Here is a 13816-nt window from a genome sequence, read left to right as displayed (position 1 = left end):
CCAGGCCACTGATGGAGATGGACCGGCCCCTGGACCAAAACTTTTTTGTAATCCGAAAGAAGAAATGGTTAGTGAGTTCAATGGGAAAGAAAAAGAGGCTTGAGTTATGGTCTCCACTGTGCCTGACTCAAGGTGTGATATCAGGCAAATCACTCCATGCTCTCAGGGCCTCGGCATTTCCACCTGCAAAACAGGGGCATAACTCCTCTTCCTTTCCATCAGGTAAAAGGAACACATTGGTCACAGGGGAGCTTTTCAGAAAAAAAAAAAAAAAAAGAAAGAAAATTAAAACAAGGAACTTTGTAAATCCAAGATTGTGCCCTTCTCAAAAGTAATAAACTTTCAGAGGTCCTGCCCTGAGCTTATGTAACAAAATCACAAATTATCTAGAATCCTGCATAAATTATCTTGACTCGCTTGACTACCATGTCTACTCTTCAATGACTGTGGCCATCTTCACAGACTTACATCATAATAGGGACTGTTGTCCACAGAATTAATTTTTTTTCAAGCTCACCTGCCCCCCAGCCCCATTACAATGGTAATTCTTCATCACTCTGGAACTCTGGAAAATACAGGAAAAAATAAAAATTACCCATCATCCCTCAGAAAAATCTAGTATTATTAACCTTTCCGTGTTGATCACGATTTGGTATCATAATGACCACTTGAATCCAGCCCTGTCTACTGATGTATCTGTAATCATATCTGTAGTTCACAGTCTGAGTGAAGGGCCACCCCCCCCCCGAGGAGAGCGGCGCCCGCTCCCTGGCCAGTGCTGCACGCACCCACTTCCCCCTCTTCGAACAAAACCCACTCAGAAAGGGAAAGTCAGGTGTGCCGGTTCCATGGGAAGACCCACACCCCAATGCACGAGCTCTAGTTACCCTGCAAACAGGGATTCTTTCTGAGATGACTTTTCCGCTGGTCAGGTCTTGCTATGGCCAGTTTGAAGACCCATTTGCCTGACGCTAATTGTTTCCAACGGTACCTATCAACACAGGCTCCAGGCCTCCATTTCCCAGCAAGAGCCAAAATGCTTCCACAAGGAGCTGATTACAGAGCAAGCTGCAGCTTCAAGAGAAGAATTAGTACCCAGCATGCTCTTTCAGAAGGAAAATTTAGTTGTTTTCAAAACATGTGCTTTTTTTCTTTCAGCGTGTGTTTGTCTGAAGGAGAAACTGAACGGCTTTAATTCTGTAAAGGCTTAAACGACGTTTTATTTGATCAAGCCATTCCCCGGCTGAAAGCACTCCAGTCCACAGCTCTGAGAGCAGAAGTTCAAGTTTCTCAGCACAGCACAGACAGAAACTACACCATGTGTTTCCTGCCCGCCTCTCTCTAGAGCCACAATTTCCAAAGTATTCCCAATGGAGTACCAGTCAGGTTTCTGCGAAAAAACAAAACTATTCGATGGACACAGAAATTTGGCAACTGCTGCAAATTCTAACCAGCCCCACGCCCTGGAGAGGAGCGATCCCCAGGTTTGGGAGCAACCGTTTACCTGTGTTTAAGCCGTCGTTTCACAAATGCGCTGGGCCACAGAACACTTCTGCGCCTAAACCTACTTCACACAAGACACCTGCGGAAACGCTGCCCTGGCCTTGCCCTCCTCCCAGGGCCAGGCACGGCGAACTTGCTCCCCGAATTTCTCACGTCCCTGTAAAATACCACCCTCCTGTCACAACCAGCCTCTCAAAACTGAAGCCCAGGCACCTCCCCTGCGGCCCCTTCCCTGCCCCTCTTCTCCAGACCCCCTCCGTTCCCACAGCGGACACTGCGCTGCAGCTTCTGAGCTGCCTTCCACACGGACACGTGCTCGCTTCTCCCCGACCTTGGATCCGTAACGCCCCTGCGCCGGGCACACGGCAGCCTCTCCCTAGACGGCTGTTAGACGCCTCACACACGCAGGTTCCCGTAGCAGCTCTCTACCGGATACAACAGTGCGTCTGCAGCATCTTCTGTCTCAACAGCTACTCCTGATGCACTTACCTCACTGCTCCTCTAGATCGCTCGCTCTGTCTTTAGTACAGCTGGTCACTTCTAACTATTGTTACTGTGAAATAAAGTCCATATTTTATGGCAAGACAAGAACAACTCAAACATAAACACCTCTGCTCTGCCCTCAGGCCCCCGCTCTCCCCCTTACTGTGCAGGGCATATCTGCATTTTACATCGACCAAACCTCCATCAGCCACGAAGAGCAGCGTTCTCCCAGCACCAGCAAGACAGCGCCTTAAAGATAACCTTCCTTCTTGATGGGGCCACGATGACGCCCAGACGTGGCTTGTGTGACCTGTCAATAAGACGTCATTTCGCGTACGGCCTTGTGTCTCAAAAGCTTATGCTACTGTGCCGTGACCTCTAACGGGCGGAACAGTTCTTGGAGCTTGCTGAGATGTTCTTCCAGGTTATAATCCTCAAATCTGGCTCAAATAAAATTCTCCACTTCTTTCTGAGATCAAGTGACTAATTTTCGTCGACATCACCAATTGAAGTCCTGGTCTGAGTTTTCTGTCTGCCGCGCCTCTGCATCCTGAGCATCTAGACCCTACCCCGGGAGCTCTCCCTCATGCTGCCTCTCCCTCTCCAGTGTTCCCAGTGCTCTGTGTGAGTTTTTCTCTGGTGAGGACTGTTGTACAGAAATCCCTTGGACCTCAGGTTGAAGATGTGTTTATCTTCAAGGTAGTTTTGAATTCGTTTGTGCCATGATGGCCCCCAAATTTTAAGAGTACAGACCTACTTCCTACGTTAAATTCTTGGCTTGGGATTTCCAAACTATATGGGTAGTAAAAATATCCCATGAAAGATTTTTCCGACAACAAAGACTACTGTACACAGAAAATTGTATTCAATATCTTGTAATAACCTACAACGGAGAAGAATCTCAGAAAGAGTACATAAACATATTCTTTAAAAAATATAGTCTTTTTTTTAGGTAAGAAGTGGATTGATTGATTGATTGATTTGTGGGCTGCGTTCGGTCTTCGTTGCTGCGTGCGGGCTTTCTCTAGTTGCAGCAAGCGGGGGCTACTCTTCGTTGTGGCGCGCGGTCTTCTCATTGCGGTGGCTTCTCGTTGCGGAGCACGGGCTCTAGGCACGTGGGCTTCAGTAGCTGTGGCTCACAGGCTCTAGAGCGCAGGCTTAGTAGTTGTGGCACACGGGCTCAGCTGCTCTGCAGCATGTGGGATCTTCCTGGACCAGGGCTTGAACCCATGTCCCTTGCATTGGCAGGGGGATTCTTAACCACCGTGCCACCAGGGAAGTCCCTATATATATTCTTTTTTTTTTTTTTTTTTTTTTTTTTTTGGCGGTACGCAGGCCTCTCACTGTTGTGGCCTCTCCCATTGCGGAGCACAGGCTACGGACACGCAGGCTCAGCGGCCATGGCTCACGGGCCCAGCCGCTCCACAGCTCGTGGGATCTTCCCAGACCGGGGCACAAACCCGCATCCCCTGCATCGGCAGGCGGACTCTCAACCACTGCACCACTAGGGAAGCCCCCCTATATATATTCTTAAGAAAAAAACCTGCCTAGACTCTTGACACATCTTTGGACCGTGGGCAAAGAACTGGGCAGCCCTTTGAGAATTCCAGCTCTATGCAGGTTCTTGGTGATGGATCCAAGCCTAGTCAGGTCCACAGCCACGCGTCTTACATCCACACACGGCACTAAACCAGAGCCTCCAGACTCTAGGTCTCATACCACCCTGGCCCACTCAGACCATTCTGGCTTTTGGGGTCTCTTCATTTCTGTCACCTGAGAGTTCCCTTTCATTCTTCTGAACTGAGCCACCCTTGTGTCTGTTTATAATAGGAACAGGGCCCTTGTGGGCCTGTCTGCCACGCTGCTGGAACCACCCCCTAAATAAACGATGAGCACATGCACCCTTTTCCATCTCTTCCAACGACGACCTCGGTGCCAGCTACTGCTCTTCTTCACGCTCACTCCTCAGCAGTGGTCTCCTAACTGGTCACCTCACATCCATCCCTGTCCATTCTTCCCCTGTCCACTTCGTATGCAATACTGCAACCAGAGTTTAAAAGGCAGAATTTTTAAAAATGTAAGTCACATCAACATTTTTTTTGTCTCAAATCTTCTACTGACAGATGACCCAGAAATTCTACTCCTAGGTACACACTCAAGAGAAATGAAAACATATGTTCACACAAAAACTTGTACATGAATGCTTATAATAACATTCTTCAAATAGCTGAAAGGTGGAAACAATCCAAATGTCCCCCAACCTATGAATGGCACACAAAATGCAGTATATCCACGTAACGAAACAGTATCCGGCCATGAAAAGAATAAAGTACTGATGCATGCTACAACACAGATGAATCTTGAAAACATGCCGCTGAGGGAAAGGAGCCGGTCACAGAAGACCACATACTGATTCCATTTAGATGAAATCTCCAGAGCAGGCAACTTGACAGAAACAGAAAGTAGATGAGTGGTTGCTTAGGCCTCGGGGGAAGGGGGAGTCGGGGTGGCGACAGCTAAAGGGTACAGGATTTCTTTTTAAGGTGATGAAAATGCTCTAAAACTGACTGTGGTGATGGCTGCGTTGAACTGGTGAATTACATGCTGTGTGAAGCACATCTCTGCAAAGCGGTTCAAAAAACTCTTCCGGTGGCTCACCGTGGTTCTCGGCACATAAACCCACAACCTCCTCGCTGGGGGCGAGACTGCATCACGGAGCCCTGCCTGCGCCGCGGGCCTCGCCGCGGACGGCTCTGTCCCTCACTCTCCACACTCCAGCCACCATGTCTCCTTCCAGCTTCTCCGAAGGATCGAGCACCGTCCCCGCCTTGGCGTCACTGCGGTGGCTGTCTGCTCTGCCTGGAACGCCCGCCCCTCCCCCTCACCTGGCTGTTATTTGCCCTGCAGTTCTCACTCGGGCATCACACCCCGAGGGTGACTTTCTCTGACCGCCCCCCACCCCAGAAGGCGAGTCTACAGTAGGCAGGTCTTCTGTAAAGCACCAGCACAGCATCTATCACAAGTGTCATTACCCTCGTTCCTCTTCACTAGCGTATACACTTCGCAGGGGCTCAGACCACACTCATCAGCTCACGGCTGTGCGGTCTGGGCTTGTCACAGTACTTGGCAACCGCAGGTGCTCAGCAAATTCTGGAAGGAATAAACGCTGCTACAGAGCAAGTGACTGAGTCCAACGGCTCTTGTGCCAGCTATTTATTTATTTTATTATCTAATAATTTATTTTATTATTATTAAATTAATTAATTAATATAATAAATTAATAATAAATAATTTATTATTGATTTATAATTTATTTTATTATCTAATAATTATTATTTATCCAACGAATATCTATACCATCCCTAAAATGCACTCATCTTGATATACCACATTCATATTACAATTCATTAATATCTTGACCTAATTCTTTTATTCTTACATTTGCTGCTCCTTGAGGAAATACATCCTAGTTATATAAAACATGTGGCACACGGCTGGTACTCAATAAATATTTGTGGCTTGAATAAAACTTCTAAAACAAAAATCACTATCTGTAGCAGGTTATTGATCACAGGTTATAAAATTCCCAGAAGACAGTAATCGTTTCTCTAGATTTCTCTAAATAATGATTCATGCAACTAAATATTTAATAATGCAGTTTGATAAAGAACCTGGTTTACGCATCCTTCCAGGGACCATGATCTTAATGATGAATTTAACTCATTCCACTTGTCTCATCTCAGAAGGAATTTTTAAAGGGAGTTTTTTTCCCCAGCTAATGAAAGATTGCTTTCGCATTTAGTTTCTAGATGAAACTAACAGTATCTAAGTAACGTCTGAGCTATGAAATACATAGACATTAAATACTGAAGATTGATTTATTAAAACTTTCCTGGCTGGAAGCCTATTAAAAGATGACAACTGGGCTTCCCTGGTGGCGCAGTGGTTGAGAGTCCGCCTGCCGATGCAGGGAACGCGGGTTCGTGCCCCGGTCCGGGAGGGTCCCACATGCCACGGAGCGGCTGGGCCTGTGAGCCATGGCCACTGAGCCTGCGCGTCCGGAGCCTGTGCTCCGCAATGGGAGAGGCCGCGGCAGTGAGAGGCCCGCGTACGACAAAAAAAAAAAAAAAAAAAAAAGATGATAACTGTTAGCTCTGCAATCTGTTAGCCCAGAAAATGGAATTTCTTCAAGTTTTATGTAAAGAAATGAAAAAAGAAAGGGAGGAAAGGAAGAAAAACACTATTTTTCAACTTAACACCTTCCTTCTGTTTCTTCTCAAAATGCATGTCTTAGAGCTATCTTTATAATAAACGAACGTCTAAAAAGTTTAACTCATTGTACCTTGCAGATGAAAAGACACTCTGACTTGTTACACATATAGACACACTCAAAAATATAACACCTCCTTACTTTGGATATTCAAAATAAAATGAAGTCAAAGTGAAATCTAAATTTTGGTAAGATTTGACCTCTTTTTCTAGTCTTAAAAAAGGGATAATTATGGCTTCAGTCTTTATGTGGATCTGAAACTCCCAAATGGAATGCATTCTATTTTTACCACTTCTTCTAGTGGAAGAAAATGGCCTGTCCGCCTTGGTCACACCTTCCATGGTCTCTTAGCCCTGACGCTCAGCAGGCTCTCTCAGCTCCTGCCTTAGACCTCCCTGAGGTCAGCTCACGGCTGCTCCCACCATCCCTCCAAGGAGCCTGCAGATCAGCTGGCCACCATCCCTCTACAGTATCATCGTGTGCCACCCACTTCCTGTTCTGGTGTGCGTCTCAAATTAATCAAAACTGTATACCCTAGCTCCGTTTCTCTGGGCCTTTCATCATACTACTGCTCCTCTCTGCTGCCAGAAGTCATCGTGGACCACCCAGAGCCCAACCAAAGATGCTTCTCCCTGCTCAGGTGCTCCAGCACCAAAGGGGGAAACGGTGCCTGACATGACGTGTCTCGCAAGACAAACAGAAACAAGAAATGCCTAGATCCGTAACAGAAGAAGTACCTATGTTAAATAATCAGAAAGAATGAAGATCTCCACCAAAAATCTCCCAGAGGCAAAACAGAAAACCCAAGCTGTAACATGAAGGCTCGTTTTCACAGAAGTACGTGCGATTGGGGAAAACACTCCACGCCCACCCCTCTACGTACTACCTCAAAGCAGAACCCCACAGGTGACATCAGTCGTAACACACCTCCTCCGCTCCCTGGCTTCCACAGAGGAGTCCGTTCCAGGAGTGGAGAGCACAGCGGCAGCTGAAACCCCATTGGCAGTGCTAGGTGGGGGGCGATTCGTGATCACACAGAGGGGGGTGCCGCAAGAGGCACTGTCTACTGTTCTCTCCGCTGCGGAGTCAGCCGGGGATTTGTAAGGAGGCCTGAAATCAAAAGGACACAAGCAGAAAGAGAACGGTCAGGCACGCACACGACAACGCGGGGGTAGAGACAGAGCTTCGAGGTGGGTTTACCCAGAGAATCTTCTCGCTCAGAATTTGTCTGGGGTTGGTCTGCTTCCTTAATTCTGAGCTCTTAAGTCTTAGAACAGTGATTACGCTTTCCATCTGATATCTTCTGCCCAAGCAGTTATGTTTTACGGAAAATATTTTTTACTTGAGATTAGGAAAAAAATTTTTTTTGATTTAGCTATGACACAAGGCAAGATAGTGACACACGCGAGAGAGCTCTGAAGGAGTCCTGAGCACCATCTGGTCTCCACACACACACGACAGACACTGAAGTCACTTACGATCACGTCACTGCCCTTCAGTCCCGGCAGCGAGTGCCTGTGGTGGCCTCCCAGCGGACGCCCTGGACGGCCGTCTTCCTGGGTCACCCAGACACTCGACAGACACCCTGCAACCTCACCTAGCTTAGCAACCGCTCTCTTTCCACGGAACCAAATGCCTGATTGTCCGTACTCATAACTGCAGACAGGAGAGACTGAAACCAAAACTAACAGGATTCTACATGCAACCTTAACTACAGACTTTCCAGCAGCAAGCTGTACAATTACATTCATTTACATGAAAACAAGACCTTTGTTTCTTAACAAAGAGTTGAGATCAACCACTGGCTTTCCACCCAAAAAGCTATCATTTGTGATGTCACGGCTTGTTGCTGGGGTAACAGAGATCCAAAATTGATACTCACAAAGATGGGGAAAGAAATGAAAATGATGAATGCTAAAAATCTGCTTTTTTCACCTACTTACAATTACCAGAATGCTTATAAGTAGCTATAAGCTCATTTTCAAATAATCACATTATTATAATAAGCTTGAATTAATCAGATCATAAAAACCTAAATATGGTACCTAGATGCCAGTATAAAATTAGAACAGTTTTGAAGTGGTATCTAAAAAATACAAGCCACTTCTCCAGAAGCAATTAATAGCTCAGAAAACAGGTGAAATTTTACATTCATTTTTTAATTTAAAAAATGAAGGCAAATAATTCCTCAGACTTACAGGATATATGAGCCTATAGGAAGCGCTAATAAAATCAGCCAGGAACAAAGCTATAAAATAATCACACTTATCGAAACCTTACATGGAATTCTTTTTAGCTTAATAACATGCTTCGGTCTCTGCAATTTCTTATGCTGGAGAAATGCCAAGGATTTTATTTGTCAAATTACAGAATAGGATTCTTACTATTATTTTGAAATATGTAATTTTACAAGTAGGTTGTTAGGATCAGAACAGAAAAAGCTCCAGAGCAGGGATTGGAGGCTCTGGAACCACCTGGGGCTGAGTGTAACCTCTCCGATCTCTTCCCTGTAAAATGGGGATAATGCTGCCTTGAAGTGCAGGGGTCTTGTGATGATTAAATCAAATAATGTCTGTGGAACACTCAGTAGAGTGCCCACAATAAAAGATAAACTCAGTGGAAAGAAAATAGTGAAAAAGAAAAGAGCCCCAAGATGCACAAATCTAGGCTCCAATCCTGCCTTGGTTGCTCCTTCCTGGCCGAGTGACCTCGGGCAGATCATTACATTTTCGGTCTCAGCTTCCTCATCCATAAAATGGGGATAACGTTCCACACACCAGAGGGCTCTTTAGGACTGTATGTAACACAGCCAGCTGCCTCACCCACGTTCCTGTTCCTCTCCCTCCTTGCTAACAGGACCCTATTATTCAAGGCATCAATGTGCCTAGCCAGAAATCCACACAATTCAGTCTCCCTGGTCGCTAGAGGTGGCCAGGGAGACACAAGCAGAAGATCAGTGCGTTTGGGGAAATTCTCAGTTCAGAGGCATTCCCTCTTCGCATACTTCCCCCTTTCCTCCTCCTCCCTGCCTAGAATACAGCCATGATGGCTAGAACTCTAGCAGCTATTTTGGACCATTAGGCAACGCATGGAAATGGAAGCCACGATCTAAACATTGTGAAGCGGAAAGACAGAAGGAACACAGACCCTTTGGTGGCTCTAGAGCTATGTGCCAGCCCTGCCTATTTCTGGACTGTCTTAACTGAGAGAAAAAAACAAACCTTTAAAATAAACCTAGACAGTATTATTTGGATACACTGTTATGTGTGAGTAAAGCAAGTCCTGATGTAATTCTGTACGGTACGAGCCCCATGCCTGGCACACGCTGGGGTTCAACAAAGGGTGGCCATTACCATTCTTCCCCAGGCCTTGTTCTGAATTAATCAGTAGCCTCTCTGTGCTTCAGTGTCTCCATCTGTGGGGATAACGGTCACCATGCCTGTGCAAATGGACTGTTATGGGGCCTGGTAAATGTATAAATAATCATACAGTATTATTAGAAGCAGTCCATCACAAGCCACCCCACCTGGCCAAACAAATGAGCACCACATTTGTCAGGAAAAGAAACCCAGCGACTAGCCGGGCACCCGTCGGGCACCACCACCAGCCGTGTCCTTGCTGCAACACTGGCCTCGATGACATTTTCCATTTTCTTGGTGTCAGCTGTAGAAACAAGACCCAGTGGAGGAGCCCCCGTGCTGCACCCAAAGGAGAAGATCTCTGACCACATTCACGACCACAGCTGAAGTTCTGCTCCAGGTTCACACGACACTCTGCCAGTGCCACCCCTCGGATGAGCCAGAAACCGAGAAGATGTCAGCCGGCAACAGAGTGGAGACAAACACACATCTCCTCCTTCCCACAGCGGGTGCCGCAAAACCCTCACTGCTAGAAATTCTCAGCAGGGGGCTGTAGGAGGCTCCCGGGACAAGACGGGCCCTTACGCTGCAACCCAGCTGGGAGAGCTACCAGGAGGCAGGGCCTGAGCGTGCCCCACTGTTACGTGACGAGCAGCGGCTGCCTGGCCGACACAGGTCAGAGCAAAAGCGTCCTCACTGGCTCAGGGACACTCCCCAGGAGTCCGGAGTCTCCTGGCTGGAGCCTCCAGATGTGACTCCAGCGGCGCCCAGCAGCCTTACCTGCGAGGTGCACAGACGCAGCAGGGTCTGCACTGGGTGGAGCGGGGGGGCAGGCGGCGGGCTGCCACCTGCTGCCCCAGAGCTGGAGGAACCAATGGTCATGAGTGAGGGAGCAGGAGGTGGGCTGAGATTGGCTGAGAGGTGGGGGCTTGAGGGGCCACTACGTCCACCACAGGGCGCGCTGCAAAACAGCACACGGTCACGTCCTTCAGGACACGCTGCGCGCCCCCCGCCCAGCACCACCGCCCCACCCAGACTACGCGCTTAAAGGAAGGTGGACGGAGAGAGGGCAGGACAGCTGGGAAGTGGAGGGGCCCAGCCTGGCTTGAGCTGGGCTCCAGCAGCGAGCAGGCCTCCGCCCATCACCCCACAGAGGGAAGGCGCGGGGAGGAGGAGAGATGAAGAGCAACAGGAGGGAGCGGAGCGCACGGATGGAGCGGGGCTGGGAAAGGGGGAAGACGGGAGACAGAGGCATTGTGCTAGAAAAAAGAGCTCCAACCCCCCCGACAAAGTCATGCAACCCCAGCTGCTTCCCTGAGGCAGGAGCAACACTGCGAAAGCTAAAGTGAGCCGAAGAACCTGCAGAGGGTTTGGAGCAGAGACTCGGGGCTGAACAGTAGAGAAGAGGACAGAGGCCGAAACGCCTCGGGAGGATGTGAGGGCTCAGGTCTAGCGAGTCACACTGTGCGGGCAACAGGGGACAGCCTTCCCGTCCCAGCTGAAGACAGGTGGGGACCATCTCAACTGCGGCAAAAAATTATCTGGATTAGAATTTCTAAAAAAAACTTCTTGACTATAACAGTCATGAAACACTTGAGGCGGGGCTGACCCAAAAAAGCCAGGAAGACTTCTTCGACAAAAGATGCATTTTACTGGGCTGTTATAAAAGGAATTTCTGCCTAAAAAATAAGAAGGAGACTGAAAATGGAAAGTTTCTGAGGTTTGGCATAGTCCAAGAATGACAAATGTCTATTCACACCTTCTGTGTGAAACAGTGACTGTACATGATTCTTTCCTTGTGAAAGATCATAAAATAAGCTTTGTAAAATAAAAAGGTGCTTTAGGATTACAGAAGCAAAGCTTTGGAAGTCCAAGGTACAGAGCAAGCTGTAGATACTTTCTCAAACGTGCTCACATGACTCAGCACGCCTCCCACCCTAAAGAGGGGTGTCCCCCCTCCTCTGTTCACCATGATGATGCCAAACGACATCTGTGAAACCAGACACTACTCACTCCATCCATCTGCTGATGGCTTGGATCCAGAAAGCCACCAACCCTGCCACAAAATAACACCAGGCCTGAACACTGAAGATGAAGATGGCACCTTCATCTTTCCTAAGTTCTAGAACATTCCTTCCTTAGAGACGTTTTCTTGGTCTTGGATCCAGTTTGGATCCAGCCATAAGGAGTAATAAGTTATCTCTTCTGACTAAGGCCTCACCCTCGAAGACAAACAGGCAACAGCCTCATTAAAGCTAAAAACACTGAGGCTGTAGGATGAAGCTTCAGTGGCATCAGTGAATTATACTTGCTCACTTTCAACGTTGAGCCCTCTCTTACAGGACGTATCTGCAGAACTGAAGGGCGTTAAAAGGTGACAGTGGCTGTTTGGTTTATGGCACAGTCCCCACATTCCGTCATTAACTGGTTGACGAGATTATTCCTATCAAGTGAAAATAAGTTTTGATCCCAAACACACAGTCTGTGGCCAAAGTCTGTGTCTAGGGTAGCCAAGAATCACCTAAACACCTACGGATGAAGGCTGTGGCATGATGAGGCAGTTGGAGGGGTGTGGTTGAGAGAGTACAAGTGAAGAAAGAACTCAGAGGAAGCAATGAGAATCAGATTCCTCCACATCAGCAGCAACGTTCAAACGGAAATATTAATTAAGTGTGTCTTATAGCTTAATGGCTCTGGCAAAGGTGCTTTGCTTGCTGGCTGGTATGTGGCAAAGAAGATAACTGCAGAAAGGGGTATACAGATGAGAAAAGGGGAAGGAAACCCAGGTACCTTCTCTGCACCAGACTTGCGAGTTTCATATCTTGATGGATCTGAGGGCCATTAAAGTCATAAAAAAAAAAAAACAACTCAAGTCCCTAAATTAACAGGTTTCAATATGAAATTTTTTTAATGCAATTAACATCTGTCCCCATCCTGCCCCCGCTATACCCTACAGGCCCCTCCCTGCCTCCCCGCAAAGTGTGACTTGAGCTGAGGAAGGAGAGCTGGCTACCGGGCAAGGGCGACTTAAATTCAGTCCTGCTCAGAGTCTACCCGAAGTCATAGCTGGTTGAAGATTTTACAGGACTGAAAGGATGGAGTATATATTCAGATCTGTCTGTGGGGAGAACTTGGAATTAGCTTACTCTGATTCAGTTAGGGAAAGAAATTAACTTTGATTTAAAATTACTTAAGATGTTACTCCCAAGAAATCTAAAAGCAATTCAGTTCTTGATTCGTTTCTGTGGAGCTAACTGGGTGTAAAAAGGCATGCAATTTACTGCCCATCTACCCATGGCCAGAGCGAAGGAAACCACCTCCCAGCCTTGGAGCCTGGTACCTTTTCAGGTAGGTTGTCACGTAGGTGGAAGGGGCGGCCGTCTGCAGAGATTCGCTCCCCTCCGCTCCGTCCCTCCGCAGCTGGCGGGCGGGGGGGCCGCTCCGCACCAGGTGAGCAGCCGACTCTCTGTGGATGCAGGATGGACACAAAACAAAACACTGGCCCTGCCCTCTGTCCAGGGCACGGCATAAACTGGGAGGGGGGGCCGGGCAGGCGGAGCGCATGTGGCTGCAGAGACAGCAACGGGGCCCTTTTCAAGAGATAGGTGTTCATACACCTGTCTCCCCGCACAGACGGGGGACTGGATAAGGCTTCCCGTCTGCTTCCTTTTAGCAACTTCAAAGCCAGCCCATCTCAGTAGGTACCAAGTGCTCGTGGTGCGGATCTAGAGCCCTTTTGTAAGGAGAGGCCACTTCGTTCCTCAGTTAGAAAGCCTGGAAGGTCAGCCCGGTGTGGGTCGCTCAGAGCAAGCAGAGGCGGGACGGGGGAGGCAGAGAGGATGAGCGCGCAAGTGAAGGAGCCTCAGCTTCCTACCCGGGCGACGCCCAGGAGCGGCCTGGCACCTCTTCCTAACCGCAGCTGGTAACCCGGGGAGGTCCCCCAGGGCAGTCCTTCCCGAGCTTTAACGTGCCTTTCAACCACCGAGGGGACTCTGTGCGAGTGCCCAGCTACTTCAGCAGGTCTGGGCGGGACTGAGACTCCGCATTGCTAACGGGCTTCCAGCGGCCCTGGTGCTGCTGGTTGGAGGACCGCACCTTGAGAAGCAAGGCTCTAGCCCAGGCTCTGCTCTGAGATGCAGCGATACCTCAACATTCCCATATTCATTTTAACTGATGAGGAAGACTTTACTTACAAATTAGA

General features: G+C 48.2%; 1 protein-coding gene across 14 annotated transcripts in view; it reads right to left on the bottom strand.

The window, feature by feature from the left end:
- The window catches only part of PPP1R12B (protein phosphatase 1 regulatory subunit 12B), a 212006-nt gene that overhangs the window by 118260 nt on the left and 79930 nt on the right, over positions 1 to 13816 (bottom strand). For 8 of the 14 annotated variants that reach the window (XR_014293375.1, XR_014293376.1, XR_014293377.1 and 5 more), the window contains 2 exons: positions 12956 to 13183; positions 7184 to 7366 (listed from right to left, as the gene is read on the bottom strand). Coding sequence is in view for 11 of the 14 variants with exons in the window: in XM_082613532.1 (XP_082469658.1) it covers positions 7184 to 7366; positions 12956 to 13183 (411 nt within the window). In the remaining 3 variants the exon portion in view is untranslated. Of the gene's footprint in view, positions 1 to 2835; positions 4027 to 7183; positions 7367 to 8303; positions 10577 to 12405; positions 12447 to 12955; positions 13184 to 13816 lie in introns of those variants that run through there. The other 6 variants (XM_082613529.1, XM_082613526.1, XM_082613527.1 and 3 more) reach the window with 6 other exon arrangements.

This window comes from Mesoplodon mirus (genome assembly GCF_964341445.2).
Source record: "Mesoplodon mirus genome assembly, chromosome: 3".
Taxonomy (NCBI): Eukaryota; Metazoa; Chordata; class Mammalia; order Artiodactyla; family Ziphiidae; genus Mesoplodon; species Mesoplodon mirus.
Note: the sequence above shows the minus strand (reverse complement) of the source record. Positions and strands in the feature narration are given on the sequence as shown.